Source organism: Dendrobium catenatum, unplaced genomic scaffold (genome assembly GCF_001605985.2).
Source record: "Dendrobium catenatum unplaced genomic scaffold, ASM160598v2 fragScaff_scaffold_156, whole genome shotgun sequence".
Lineage (NCBI taxonomy): Eukaryota > Viridiplantae > Streptophyta > Magnoliopsida > Asparagales > Orchidaceae > Dendrobium > Dendrobium catenatum.
The window spans coordinates 11,680,771-11,695,114 of record NW_021318618.1 but is presented as its reverse complement, the minus strand read 5'-3'; the positions used below and the strand labels follow the sequence as shown (position 1 = coordinate 11,695,114).

Below are 14,344 nucleotides of genomic sequence, written 5' to 3'. Positions count from 1 at the left end.
CACATCGGACGATCATTAGCTGACAGACATTGAGCAGTATTGGTCTTTACCTTTGCATCGAACGATCGACGATCGGCCGGCCGGTGGCTAACAACGACATGCATGCGAGGGCGATCACCGGCGACCAACAATGTCAAGCAAGGGCCGCCGGAGGGCGTCATTGCTAGTCTGACAGGCACCAAGTAGTCATTGTCGTCGATGAGAATGCATGGGCGTTGGAGGATAGGCGGCTTGCAGCCAACAATAGCACTCAAACTAGTCTAAAGATTATATTTTTGAAGTGACTTAAGTTAAAAAAATTATTTTTAAAAATATTATGTTATTTAATAAATGTTTAAATTATTTATTTATTAATTCAATTTATTATTTTTTTATATGGCACATTATCAAAATAGTGTATTAATTTACTGATTTTATCTTTTTTTAATTATATCTTGCATTATAATCATTTGGATTATTATAGAAGTAATTCTTATTAATTAATGAAAGAATAATTATTTTAAAAATTATTATATCACATTTAGATTTCGTTTGAGATTGACTTTCTTGTTGTTTCTTAACACGACTTTTTAATTAAAAAATTAAAATTTTTGTACTAAAAAATGTTTTAAGAAATAGTAATAAAACCACCACAAATGAAGTTTTAAGCTTCATTTGGGACGACTTTCTTACTATTTAAAGCAACTTTATAGTACAAAAAATTTAATATTTTACTAAAAAACTGATATAAGAAGCAGTAAGAAAGTTGCCCCAAACTAACACTTAATCTCAAACAAATCATATAGAAATATTTATATATATATAATGATATCACTTAGTGATGACAAATGTTTTTTTTTGGTAGAAAATTATGTAGACATTATTGCTCTTAATTAATTAAAAAAAGTTTAGATTTTAAAATATTTAAAATTGATTTATAAAATATGAGAGTATGTGATTAGAGGCTAAAAAACCATTAAAAATGTTAATAAGGAAGACTCAAGAGTTTGTATTGAATTAATCATTCACTAAGCCATTTAATATCATAAAAATGAATTAATATTTTAAAATACAAAAGCTTCACATATAAAGTTCTTTGATATAGCCATCATATTTAACTTGAGGTAAAGGCCAACACCTATACATCAACCGTTCAAAAAACAGGAGAGCAAGATCAAATCCGTTAACACCATTAATATAGTCTCCAGCTCTAAGCAAGAAGTGCGTGCAATTTAGGCTTCATTTGAGACGACTTTCTTAATGTTTTCTAAAGAAATTTTTAATACTAAAACTTTTAAGTTCAAGATTTTTTTTTTAAATTAGAAAAAGAGCTTTAAAATGATATAAATAAGTAAATAACATTCGAATAAAATTCAATCCATAGTCACATTCTTTGAATCATAATCAAACATCAATAGTTCTCATTCAAAAAAACTTCGATTATCAAACATGTTCGAATAACATTGGACTAAGACTTCGTTTGGGACTGTTTTTTTACTGCTGCTTAAAGTAACTTTTTAGTACAAAAATTAAAAGTTTTATACTAAAAAACTGTTTTAAGAAGCAGTAAGAAAATCGTCCCAAGCGAAGTCTAAGGCAGACTCACACACAAAAGTTACTGTAATTAAGACAAGACTCGAACCAAGACCTCTTAGTTTGTAGCCTAAGCTCCCAACTAACAGACCAAGCTAAGCTGTTTTTAAAGCAACTTTTTAGTATAAAAATTTTAATTTTGTTCTTGAAAACTGGTTTAAGAAGCAGCAAAAAAATAGTCCCAAACGAAGCTTAAGATAGTTGGATGGCAAGTTCAAATATAAGTCATTCAATATTCAAACAAAATTCACATTTATTAAACAACTGTAGCATAATACAAACACAATAATTATAACCTAATTAGATATACACAACATAGGCCAAAATTTTAACAAAAAATATTGTATTAAATTGAAATAATAACAATGTCATATAATAACATGTTGTGACAAAAACTTAGATACAATTAAATATAATAGCATCTATAATATAACTATATTACTAAAAACTTCCCAAATCTGATCACAATTTGTATTAAGATATCCTTACACAATAGGGTTGACTTCATAGAATTTTCCCTTAAGTTTGAGGGGGCCTTTTCTATCGCACAACAAGCCCGATGCATTCCTCCACTTCAACCATCCAATATGAATTCTGTTAATAATATTCCCATCTATTTCACCATCACTCTGTATAATAGATCCAAGATATCTAAAACATGTACTCTTATTAATGACTTGATCGCCCAAAGTCAAAATCTCCTTACTAGGTCTATTGATACTAAAATTACACTCCATATATTCAGTTTTAGATCTACTCAAGCGAAAACTTTTAAACTCTAAAGTTGACCTCCATAATTCGATATAATAATATGTTGTGACAAAAAACTTAGATATAATTAAATATAATAGCATCTATAATATAACTATATTACTATAAACTTCCCTAATCTGATCACAATTTGTATAAAGATGTCCTTACATAATCAATTAATCATCATTGTATATTTTACTATGATTTTAATTGTGAAGTATTACAATCATAATTTTTAATATACAACATGAAGTCAACCCTACGCTTTTATAAAAGAATAATAAAATCTCATTTTTCACCTTTTTTTTTTGCCATGAAAAAAATAAATTACACAAAATTAACCATAAGTAGACCTACACAACAAATATATAGAATATATATGAAATAGAATATAAACATAAAAAAATAAAAAAACTTAAGTAAAAGTAAAGAAAAACATCATATAATTATAATTTAAAGATAATTAAATTAAAATAGATAATAAATAAACTGTGAATTGTTGAACTACTTCTCCATTTTGGCCCAAAGAGTTTGAATTGACTCACCAACTCCCAACGCTTCTGTACCACTCTTTTCAGCAAATCTGCACCAAACCATATTATTTATATCAATGGTTGCTCTCAGAGCACCTATCCATACAGAAGTTAGTTGATCTCCCAGGCAACAACCCCTCCCTTCCCTTCTTCATAAAAACCACAGAGCAAATCACACCAAAATCAAATCTGGAATAAGAAGATGGGCACAGTTGCAGAAACAACAAAACTCCAAGAGAGAGAAGGAGCAGAAATCATTCGCGGAGGCGAGGCATGCTATCAAAACTCCATGGATTTACTGGAGGAGCTTGGCTTCCCTAAGGGAGTAATGCCTCTCCAAGACCTGGAAGAGTGCGGCCGGGTTCGAGCAACTGGGTTTGTGTGGATGAAGCAGAAGGCCCCTTATGAGCATTTCTTTAAGGGGACTAATACTAAGGTAAGCTATGCTCAGGAAGTGACAGCTTATATTGAGAAAGGGAAGATGAAGAGAATGACTGGTGTGAAGAGTAAGCAGATGTTGATTTGGGTGCCTATTGTTGAGATGAGTAGCCTTGATGATGGAAAGAGAATCTATTTTAAGACTACTGTGGGACTGGGAAGGTCATTTCCAGCTTCTGCGTTTGAGGAGGAGGAAAAGAAAGAAGGAAAGTAGTGGGAAGATTTCTATATGTTTTTCTTCTCAATAAGAAGAGGTGGTGTTAGAATTACAGGATGACTATATCCTTTATTTCAAGTATCAGATCAGTCAGTCTCTTTCATTTTCTAAATTTAAGGTCTATTTAAGGAAAAAAATTGGGTCAGCATATTCTGATTCAGATTTTATTGGGGCGTGTTTCCTTGATTAATGAATTTGATTTGAGATAAGTGTAAATCAATCATATATTGCATTTATCACAAAACAAAATTAATGGCCAAACAAATAATTCTAATCAAATTTAAATCAGAATATCCTGAACTAAAATTTCTCCCATTTTCACTGCTCTTGTTAAATATTTTGTGCACGCATTATAGGTTGTTCATTTCTAGTAATTACACGCGGCATATTTTAAGACTTAAAGTTTCAAGGTTTAAATTTGCACTATCTCTGCATACAACTATTACTTTAGTAAATGATATATGTTGTTTTTTTGTATCTTCCAATTTACTTGTGACAATCAAAGTCAGATATGAAATATATCTGAAGCAGTAAAAGTACATCAAAGGGAAGCCACCTTCTTTTGAAAAGATTATTATGTGCGGACACCGAATGGAGAGAACCGTCCGGATTTACTGCACTTTTGCTGCGCTTTTACAAAATGGCAGTAAATATTCAATTATGAATGTTTTTTACTTTCATTTTGCTATCATATTACAAAAGCGCAGCATAAGCGCAACAAATATTCAATTATTTAGTAAATATTAAATATTTGCCATCAAAAGGACAGTAAATCCTGACGATTCTCTCCGTCCGGTGTCTGCACAGAATAATTAGTCCTTTTGAGGGATATTCATCGTTTCGCTGACTCGAAAAATAGTGTTTGTGTGTGTATTTATGGCATTATGAGCAGTCTTATCCCAAACCATCCTTCCTCAATTCCATTTCATTTGGGTTGACATAGTTGAAACTACTTTTACGTTTAGTGGTTAAACTGTGGAAAAACTTAACTTTTGAAAGTTGTTGTGGTATAATAGATTTTTCCTTACAATAAATCAGGACAAATTTTTATATAATTATCACATTCTAATAAATCTGACTGAGAAAAATTTTTAATCACAAAAATTTTTTAAAAACAAAATTTTGACAGTGATTCGTAAAATAAAGCTAGGACAAAGCTATCCCAAACAAACTCCTAGAGATGATAAAATCTATTTTTCCTAGTAAGACTACATGCTCCTTTTGCGGAGGTACCCTTATGAGGTAGTCTGGAAAGATCAAAATCTTCAGAAAAGGAAAATCACTCTCACAATCATAACCATTTCCTTCTTGCATTGTAGAAAGGAAAAGTATCTGTGTTGGTATTTGAACGAATGTCATCATCAAATGTTTCAAATACATTATACATCATTCATGTTTGAAAATAAATTCCATTTCAAGCCTTATATGAGTTTTTTGCAATACAAGTTTGGCTCATGATAGATGTCCACCGTGATAGCATCTCCCTCGCCTCGATAATTGAACTTACCATTTTAGCTACTATCATTTAGCATGTGATTTAAGAATACCAGCCTCAAAGCTAAATGGAATGATTTATCTATATTCTTTACAAGCACCCCTATGTGCTAATCCCGGTATGCATGTCATTTCTATACTATTGACTAAGGCCTTCTCCAACCGAAAATCTCATTTTTCACTTCAAAATGCAGTGAAACTCAAAAATGTCATGATTCAATCTCCAATCAAACTCCATTTTGCACGATTCTACGAAGGTAACCGTGTTTCTACTCTTTCACGCGTTTCTTCGCCAAATTCGGTTGAGACAGAAAAATCGTGTGGGTGAACAGTGCAACACCAATGTTGTACTGTTCACCCGCAAGCAGATAGAGGAAGATTTGGCGTTCGGCTGGAGTGACCAAACGACGCCATAAGCATACTTGGCGTTCGGTTGGAGATGCCCTAAAGAGATTATTACTTGAAAGGGCGCTAAAAAAGAATCTAAGTGAATAATATGAAACATAATTTCAGCTATGAGATTATCAATCAAAAACGGAACGCCTTCTCACCCTGTTCATGAGAACACAGCCTTTTTATGTATATCTTAAACTGAGAAAGATTCTTTACATTCATTACGATTTCCAATTACTGGACACCATGATCAACTACTATTTTATTTAACCCCAAGTGATTAACACAAGCAGTAATACAAAAGGATTGATTATGAGTAGCAGTCCCCAAGAATAGGTCCTCATTGTAAGTATCATATGTATACTACATCTACATATAAGAAGCACGATATAACGGTAAAATCTCAAGATACTACAAGTATCCAAAATAGGTAATCCGTCAAAAAGTTACACTGCACCGCCACATTAATAATATTCAACATACTAGCATAGATAGAATCAGTTTATGCTGAGAACACAGACTACCACATGAATTATTGAATTCACAAACTCAAGGCTAACATTAGCATAATAAAACGACCTTAAATGGCTTACCTTATCTTACAGTTTCGAAGCCGCGGCTTTATCAGCGAACCAGGTTAGTATCCCATTATCTAGCTTAACCATTTGAACAGGTAGCAAGACAGAAGAAGAGTTTTTGCTGCCAAAAGCCTGATGCACAACATCAGCTTTACCTGCTCCAGTAGCAACAAGTGCAACATAAGCAGAAGAATTGATAACAGGAAAAGTGAAAGTTATTCTCTCAGGTGGAGGCTTTGGGGAGTTATTAATGAAAGTAACCCAACGCTCATTTTCAGTGAGAAGAATGTGTCCAGGGAAAAGGGAAGCTATATGACCATCAGGACCCATTCCCAATAACATAAGATCAAACTTTGGAAACCCTGTTGCCGGTGATAGCAGCAGTACTCCTTCGTTAACTAGGTGTTTTAGACAACTTTCATAGTCATCTGCAGCACCTGCTGCTGATAGGGAATCATTGATGGCATATACCTGGCCGGCGGGGATTTGAACCTAACATTCATAAAGCATTAAAAATATGTTCTCAAATATCTAATCAAAATAACAAAATTTTCTCAGGCTAAAAGAGAATCATTGCAAGAAATATTAACCATTGCACATAAATCAGCTCGACTTGTAAAACTGTTTTTGAGAATGTCAAATTTTTAAGTCATTTGATATTTCATGCGCGTATTATTTTAAAAAAATGTATTTTTGGGACTTTGAGGAAGAAATATTTTTTTCTAAAAAAAGTACAGTACATTTATATATTTTTTCGGGACAATCAAACACTAAAGAAAATGATGCCAATAATTAACATATTAGTCTGGTATAACAATAGTCTTAAAAGCACTGGAATAAAGGCAGTGGCACAGAACTAGAACTAGGCAAAGCAAAGATTCAAACCAACAAAAAAGACATTATAGGCATTACAAAACAATAACACAAGACAACATTGGGAAATAAACCAGACAAGTGGAGGGGGGAGAGATTATGCACACCAAATAACACAATTTGTTCTGATAGGCATCATTATAGGCATGACAAAACTATAACTATAAATCTATAATCATAGCAAATTATATATAGAAAAGAAAATATAATACTCAAAACGTCCTTGATTTGCATCACAAGAAATAGAGTTAATGTAATTAAATATTTCTTATATTTTTTAAGCATAACAAGTTAACAACGAAAGGCAAGGTATATGTAATTACCAAAGCTAATTATTTGGATTATCTCCAAAGAAGAACTTTGTTTGTCCATTACATAGAACCAATTATGGTGTTGAAAGATATAATTTTAAAGATTTGACCGGTTTCATAAGTTATTTATTTGGAATAATTCTAATAACTGCAACCTGACATACATTATCCAACACGACATGGAAAATAGAATGTTTCATCTCATTAAAGGGCAAGTTTAAAATGAACCAAGAACAATTTTGGTCAATTTTAATTTGAAATGTACGGGAAGCAAGGTGGCCGCTTGATTTCCATATCCAATCATCTGATAGGAAACACTTGGATTTCCAAGTGTTTCTCACCAAAATCAGTAAAATTTCAGCAGTAAACTGCTGTCCACAGCAGCCAACAGCAGCCACCGCCTGGACCGGCTGGACCGGTCCAGTGGACCGGTCTAACATCATCATTGTTCCTTGCCGTGAATTGTCAAATTCTCAGCCTTGGCTCTAATACCAATTTGATGTGGCCTTGGTATGGCATCAATTAAAGCTTCAAATTGTTGGCACTTGGAGGGTTGTAGCTTGGAGGCTGGTCGACCACAACTTTAGGGGAGACAAAATCTGAGAGCACCTTCTTTGGGTTTATAAAATTAGAGTGGAAAGACAGTGGGGTTTTGTTAGACTAGTCCAAGAGGGAACGGTCTAGCTAGTCCAGCAGGGACCGGCCTGCTATTACTCCAGGAGAAAGGCTTCCACCCAAACAAACCACACCTCCGTCCCTGTGGGGCCTAGCAACATGTAATAGCAATTAAGAGAGGAAATTAAGGAGAAATTAGGAGGGAAATTTAAATTAGAAGGGCTGTTTGGGTATTTTGCTTAATTAATTGTATGCATATATAGGAATTGGTGGCTAGGGTTAGCAATTTTGGGGATTTTGCTGAAATTTCAGATTTCTCTTAGGTTTTGGTCTCTAGCCGCCGGATAGGGATTGGGAGAGCCATGAAATAGCTTTTGAGAAGAAAGCAGGTGGATAGCAATAGGGAAACTCTTTATTTGATAGTAGATGAAAGAAACCAAGCAAGATATAATGGATCTTCCTCTCAAATCGAAGATCCATTATATCTTGCTTGCTTTCTTTTATCTACTATCAAATAAAGAGTATACCTATTGATATGCATTTACTTTCTTCTCAAAAAAGCCGTTTTGCTAGTTGCTGAATTCAGATTTCAACAAAGGATTTTTTTCTATTTCCTACAAGTATTTCCTATCAAATTGGTATCAAAGCGCATCGATTCGTGGTAGCTATGGATGGGAGAAAAATGGAAGTATTGGAAGGAGAGATGGGACAATTAAGATCAGATTTTGTGGAGAGATTTCTAAATTTTAAAATCAATTTTCAGTCGTTCATGAAAAGATAGATGGGAAGTTGATACGTCATGGGGGGGCCCACCTTATGGGACACAAGGAAGCTATTATTCATTATGTGAGGAGGAAAAATCAAGGAGAAACTGTTTAATTATTTAGGAAGGTTTTCTATGTCATGTTTAATTGTTTAGGAAGATTTTTTAAATTATGTTTAATTGTTTAGGAATGTTTCCTAAATTAGATTTAGATTGTTTAGTAATGTTCTATTTATATTATTGTGTTATAGGGATATCAGAGTTGTCTAAGGTTTTAGGAGCATGTTATTAATGAGTTTTGGTTTTGTTGGAGTTCTTTTCTATAAGAGCTTCCTAGTGGCATCTAGGTTGATTAGAAGAGACGATCTACCTCTCGAATTGTAGATCACATGTATCTTGTTGTTTCTTATTGAAGTATTATAAAAAATCAGCCACCTCTTTGGTTTTACTGCAGTTTTCCTATTTGTTGTGTGCTATTTTTGTTTACAAGGCATATCAAATTGGTATCATAGTAGTTTCTTGGGCTGAAATTGAGCTCTTTCTTGTTGATTTCGGCTATTTTCCCTCTCTGATCTTCTTGTTTTTTTGTTGTTTGGAGGCCAAATTCATATCAAAGTAGTTGCTTTTTGCTAGTGGTGCCTAAATTCGGGTATCTATGACAGGAATAAATGTAGAAATTGAAAGGTGATATCGGACAATTGAAATTTGAAATTTTCGATATCCAAATTAAACTTTCAGATTTTAAAAGTAAAATTTCAGCCTCTACGAGAAGATTGATATAAAATTTTCAATCTTGGAGGAGATGTTGAAGAAGTTGCTCGAGGGCCAACCCAAAACGATGTCATCGGAGGTAAGGGAAGCCACTGGCAACTAAGGAAGTGGGAAAAATCCTAATCTGATAAGGCAAAAGGAAGATTAAGAGGCGAGGATTCTGGATTGAGAAGAGAATGCTTTCCCTAGAGCCTATTCCTAAGGAGGAGCTAAGTAGAGGGTATGGGTAGAGGCATGAGGAGGTCCTTAAAAACATACACCCCTTAACATCTTGGATTAAAGAGGATGATTTGTCAACAGTCATCCCTCTCAATCTCGGGCCACCAAGCATCATGATGCCATGAGAGATTTGCATAACATATCAATTAATTCACTCCAACGAATTAACAATGATATTGCGAGTGATGTCAAATTAATTTTAAGCGAATTAGGCTTGCTCAAACTCAAAATTAAAATTAAATGCTCAACTCAATATCAAAATCATTTCGAGTCAACTCAACTCCAAAAGATTATACTTCAAGTTGAATAGAATTTTATATTTAAATCAAACATGTGTGTGTATAATACATGATGCATATATTATATTATATACAATATAAATTATATTTATATATATATACACTTATTTTGAGTTAGATTTCATTTTCAAGTCAACTCGAACTATATTTGAGTGGGTCAAAGCAAACTAGAAGTAGTTTGAAGTAGAGTTTGAAATTAACTTGAAATCAAATTAATTTGAGTCAAATTAAGCTTTAAGAGGCACAATTCAAGAATAATTTACTTTTGCGAGCAACAAATGCAAAACAAACACTAAAATACCAATAAAAAATTCTCTAAGAAAGTATTTAAGGGGGTTTTGGCTCAGTATTATTTAAATAGCAATGCTATCTAGATAAAATTGTTCCAATTTTATCGGATGTCTCCGAAGAGACTAAAATAGTGTTGCAAAGATGAGGATGCTTAGGTGGATGAGTAGCTTGACCCTTAGAGATAGGATACGAAATGAGCATATACGTGAAAAGTGGAGTAGCTCCAATGGAAGATAAGATTAGAGAGAGTCGCCTTAGATGGTTTGGTCACATTAAACGGAGGCCTTCCGATGACCCGGTTAGGAAAGTTGAGGTATTAGATTTGACTTATGTTAAGAAAAGTAGAGGTAGACCTAAAAAGACTTGGTTATAAAATATTAGAGATGATCTTTCTTTATTAGGTTTAAATGAGAATTTAACTTTTAACCTGACACAATGGCGAAAAAGGATTCATGTAGCCGCCCCCACGTAGTGGGACAAAGGCTTGATGTTGTTGTTGTTGCTATCCAAATAAAAATGTTGTTCACTGAACATTATTATCTATTAAATCCAGTGCATTGGGTTCAATGTTATAATGCTTACAGAATACATTGTTATTTACCATGATAAATGGCCTTCAATGTTTTTTTATTATTATTATTATTATTTATTTATCATTTCATAGTCATTAGATTGACTTTTAATAAGACACAATGGAGAAAAAGGATTCATGTAGCCGATCCCACGTAGTGGGATAAAGGCTTGATGTTGTTGTTGTTGTTGTCGTCATTAGATTGCCTGAAATATAAATCTCATGGATTTGGCTGGCATCCATATATCAAATAGAACTTATATGCCACTGTTAAATTTGTTATTAAAAATGACACCAAATTAAATAATTGAAAATCGTTAATGCCACATCAATACATCATTACAAAGTAGATGTAAACTGACCAAACAAACCCTTAGTTATTAGAATTACATTACACTGCCAGTTTTGAGAAACAAGTTTGCAGCACTTTCCATAACTACGCTATGACTTGCAAACAAAACTCTGCAGTTTTAATACATTTGCTGCAATTTGACACTGCAAGCAGAAATACAGATAATGGGGGTTTTCTGGAATTTTTATCTTAGCTGCAGTTCCAAATACAGCTAAAAGCATTTACGTAATATTATAAATAGCTCATGGTGTATAATTTAAATTAGGAATATGAACAAAGTATAAATTTTTTTAAAAAGAATAAAACTAACTAAAAAGAATGGCGCATTCCATTGAATGCACCAAACTGTTTGACGTATTTAGAATAAGCCAAACAGTTTGGCACACCAAATAGTGCCAAACTATTTGACACATTGTTACGGTATTTTCAGACTTTAATTTAACTGGCAGCATTGAATGCACCAAATGATTCAGCTAGTTTGCTTCTTTTTAAATATTTTAAATATTTTGCACCTATTCCTAATTTAAATTAACACTACGCTCCTCTAAAAAAATCCAAGCATTTACAGTTGCAACTTGGAAGCATTATACATGAGGGAAATAATACCATCTACAGTAACTAAAAAGGTAGCACCCAACGGCCAGAAGTAGAGATCTTCACAAACTAGCAATTTGAGCTAGGGTTCAATGAGCCAAAACGAAGCAATAATAACAGAGAGGAAATAAAAGAATTTGTCAAGTACCTTGGAAAGAAAACCATCGAAGACAAGTTTGTAATTGCTGTCAGGGTGATCTTTAGGTACAACCCTCTCATCAACCCAAAAAATGTGCCACTTCCCCCAATCAATGGAATCCCCATAGGGAGTCTCAACCAACTTCCTGTAAATCCATGGGCGTCAACAAATGCGAAAAAGACCAGAAAAAAGGATTTTTAATAAAAATATCCATGAATATATACCCACAAGAACCTGAGTGATTTAACGAGAGAGCCGCCGGACAGTACGACGGTGAAAGCTCCCTTCTCCAGGCAGAACTTCTTCGACAGATCGGCCGTGTATTTGGCCAGAGAATTGGACAGCTCCTCCTCGTTATCAAACACTAGAAGCTCCGAATCCCCCTTCGTCAACACTCCCGGAGGTGTTGTCCCAGAAGCCATCAAGGCGCTTGTTGATAGCCGGCAAGACTGAACAGAACTGAATGCGGCGGATTTTAGGGTGATCTTCTCCCGACTGAAGGATGGATTGACGGAAAAGAACGACCGGAAGTTCGCCGGAAGCTCGGAGGTCAGCGTGGGAAATGGACGAAGGAAGGAGGAGATGAGAGAGAAAGAGAGCGAGTGCGCCATGTTATAGTTGGTGTAAATGGTCGATGGGTTTGGAGTTTAGATCCGCTGGCAATTTATAACCGTTGAGATCGAGATGGACGGTGAGTGGCAGAGCATTTGCTTGCTCTTCAGTCGACTTAAAATCTGTATATTAATTGATCACACTTGCAATGCAATGGTCACATTCTTTTTTTAATAAAATGAGCACTCAAATTCAGCCTATTAAAAAATTTCAAAGAATTTTTTCATCTAATATGTTATAAGTTTCAGAGCAATCTTCACACTTAATTATTATTTTTCATCATTACATACAAATAACAATATCAAATATTTATCTCATTACATAAGATCAGCTGCATGAATTTTTTTTCTATTATTATCTTCTTAAGAATCAATTTTCTTTTAATATATTAAAATAATATTATTTCTAATACTTTCTAATCAAGTTATTTTTATATTTATATATGCCTTTTTTAACATAGCTCAAATAGAATATATTTATTCTCTTAATCGAGTCATAGGAAGGCCGACGGTTTATGTGACCAAACCATCTAAGGTGAATCACTCTAATCTTATCTTCCACTAGAGCAACTCCAACATTTTTCATGCATATGCTCATTTTGCATTATGCCGGTAAGAGTGAAGCTACTCGTCCGATTGAGCATACTCTCTACAACACTTATCTTAATTTTATGCTTCTCTTTTAGTTGCCAACATTTTGCATCATAAAAGCATTACAAGTCCACCAATGTGGCACCTCCAGTATCAGTATACATTTCTGCATGTTATGATCCGATCGGACTTGAGAAAACCCACTAAACTATTGCTTTTGAACCCCTTCTACATGTATTTGAAAGTGTTTTATGTGCATGTGAATCTATAGGTGATCTGTTGTGGATCTTAGGGGTTTGTTTATAGGTTTGGAAATCTATAAATTGTACGCCTTGGGGCGTCGCCACATTAGGGTTGGAGCCGTCTTGGTGCCAAGCTCTCTCTAGAATTTTATAATTAATTTAGTACAGCGACCCTTGAGGTTGTATTGTGAACTTTTTGAAGCAGTGTCGTGACAGGCGTCGCGATGCTAAGCTAAATTTTAATAATAAAAATACTCTAATATGCTATTCCATTCATTTCATTTCTCTTAAACTGTATGAGCGTTTTCTATCGAGACAATGTCCGTTTCAGATGGCTAAGGGTTATTTTCGTCTAACAGCCTAGTTTAGAAAGTTGCTCGGGTCGGGATAGGTTATGCTTTGCCTATCTTAGCTTTCAATAACTCGAAGTTTTGGGAATTATTCTAATCGAAATTATAACTTGGTTTTTACAAAAATGTGATTTTCTTGGATTCTAGTCAATTTTATTGGTGTAACTTTTGATATGTCGTCGATACGATTATTTTGATCATTTTGAGTATTTATTCGAGACTTTTCGTTAATGATTTTAAAAAGTTGTATTTTTAATCAATTTAGAATTATGTATTTACATTTAAAATAGTGATTTAGTTTAGTTAAAGCCTAAGAATACTATTATATACAATATATAATAATATGGTATAATTATTAAAACTATGATTTTGGTGAACTATGGGACGCCGAGTGAGAAATTATTCTAATAGTCATTAGGGCGATTTTGTAGAATAAAATAGGAACACTATAATCGCTTTAGTAGTGTAAAATGCATTTTATTTTCAATAACTAACATTCTCCAAAATCTAATTTTAAAAAAATTATATATTTTATCTTTTAATAATGGCAATGAGAGCTATTTATTTTCTTTCAATAATTAAATATTAATGTAAATGAATCAATTTATCAAAACATCAATATACATATATATTCATACTCTAAAAATTATATGCAATCAGGGGTGGGTCCAGCTTTTTTTTTTAGGGTGGGAAAAAAAATTTTCGTAGGAGATGGACAAAAATGATTAGGATTAATAAAATTAGGGCAAACAAATTTTTTGAGAGGGGGCAAAA

At 33.5% G+C, this 14,344-nt stretch overlaps 2 protein-coding genes across 3 annotated transcripts; one reads left to right on the top strand and one right to left on the bottom strand.

The window, feature by feature from the left end:
* Nucleotides 1–2,754: 2,754 nt before the first annotated feature.
* LOC110096242 (probable 6-phosphogluconolactonase 4, chloroplastic) lies at nt 2,755–12,451 on the bottom strand. Of its 2 annotated transcripts, XM_020822092.2 has the most exons (4): nt 12,011–12,451; nt 11,786–11,921; nt 5,994–6,470; nt 2,755–2,908 (listed from the first exon to the last, which is right to left on the bottom strand). In XM_020822092.2, exons 1-3 carry the CDS (start codon nt 12,385–12,387, stop codon nt 6,000–6,002), a joined length of 984 nt encoding a protein of 327 aa, XP_020677751.1. In that variant the 5' UTR covers nt 12,388–12,451; the 3' UTR covers nt 2,755–2,908; nt 5,994–5,999. The 2 variants fall into 2 exon arrangements, with proteins under 2 accessions (XP_020677751.1, XP_020677750.1); XM_020822091.2 differs by lacking the exon at nt 2,755–2,908 and having other exon boundaries at nt 5,762–6,470; nt 12,011–12,450.
* Nucleotides 2,962–4,042, top strand: LOC110096243. The gene has a single exon (XM_020822093.2). It carries the CDS (start codon nt 3,061–3,063, stop codon nt 3,508–3,510), a length of 450 nt encoding a protein of 149 aa, XP_020677752.1. The 5' UTR covers nt 2,962–3,060; the 3' UTR covers nt 3,511–4,042.
* Nucleotides 12,452–14,344: the final 1,893 nt, after the last annotated feature.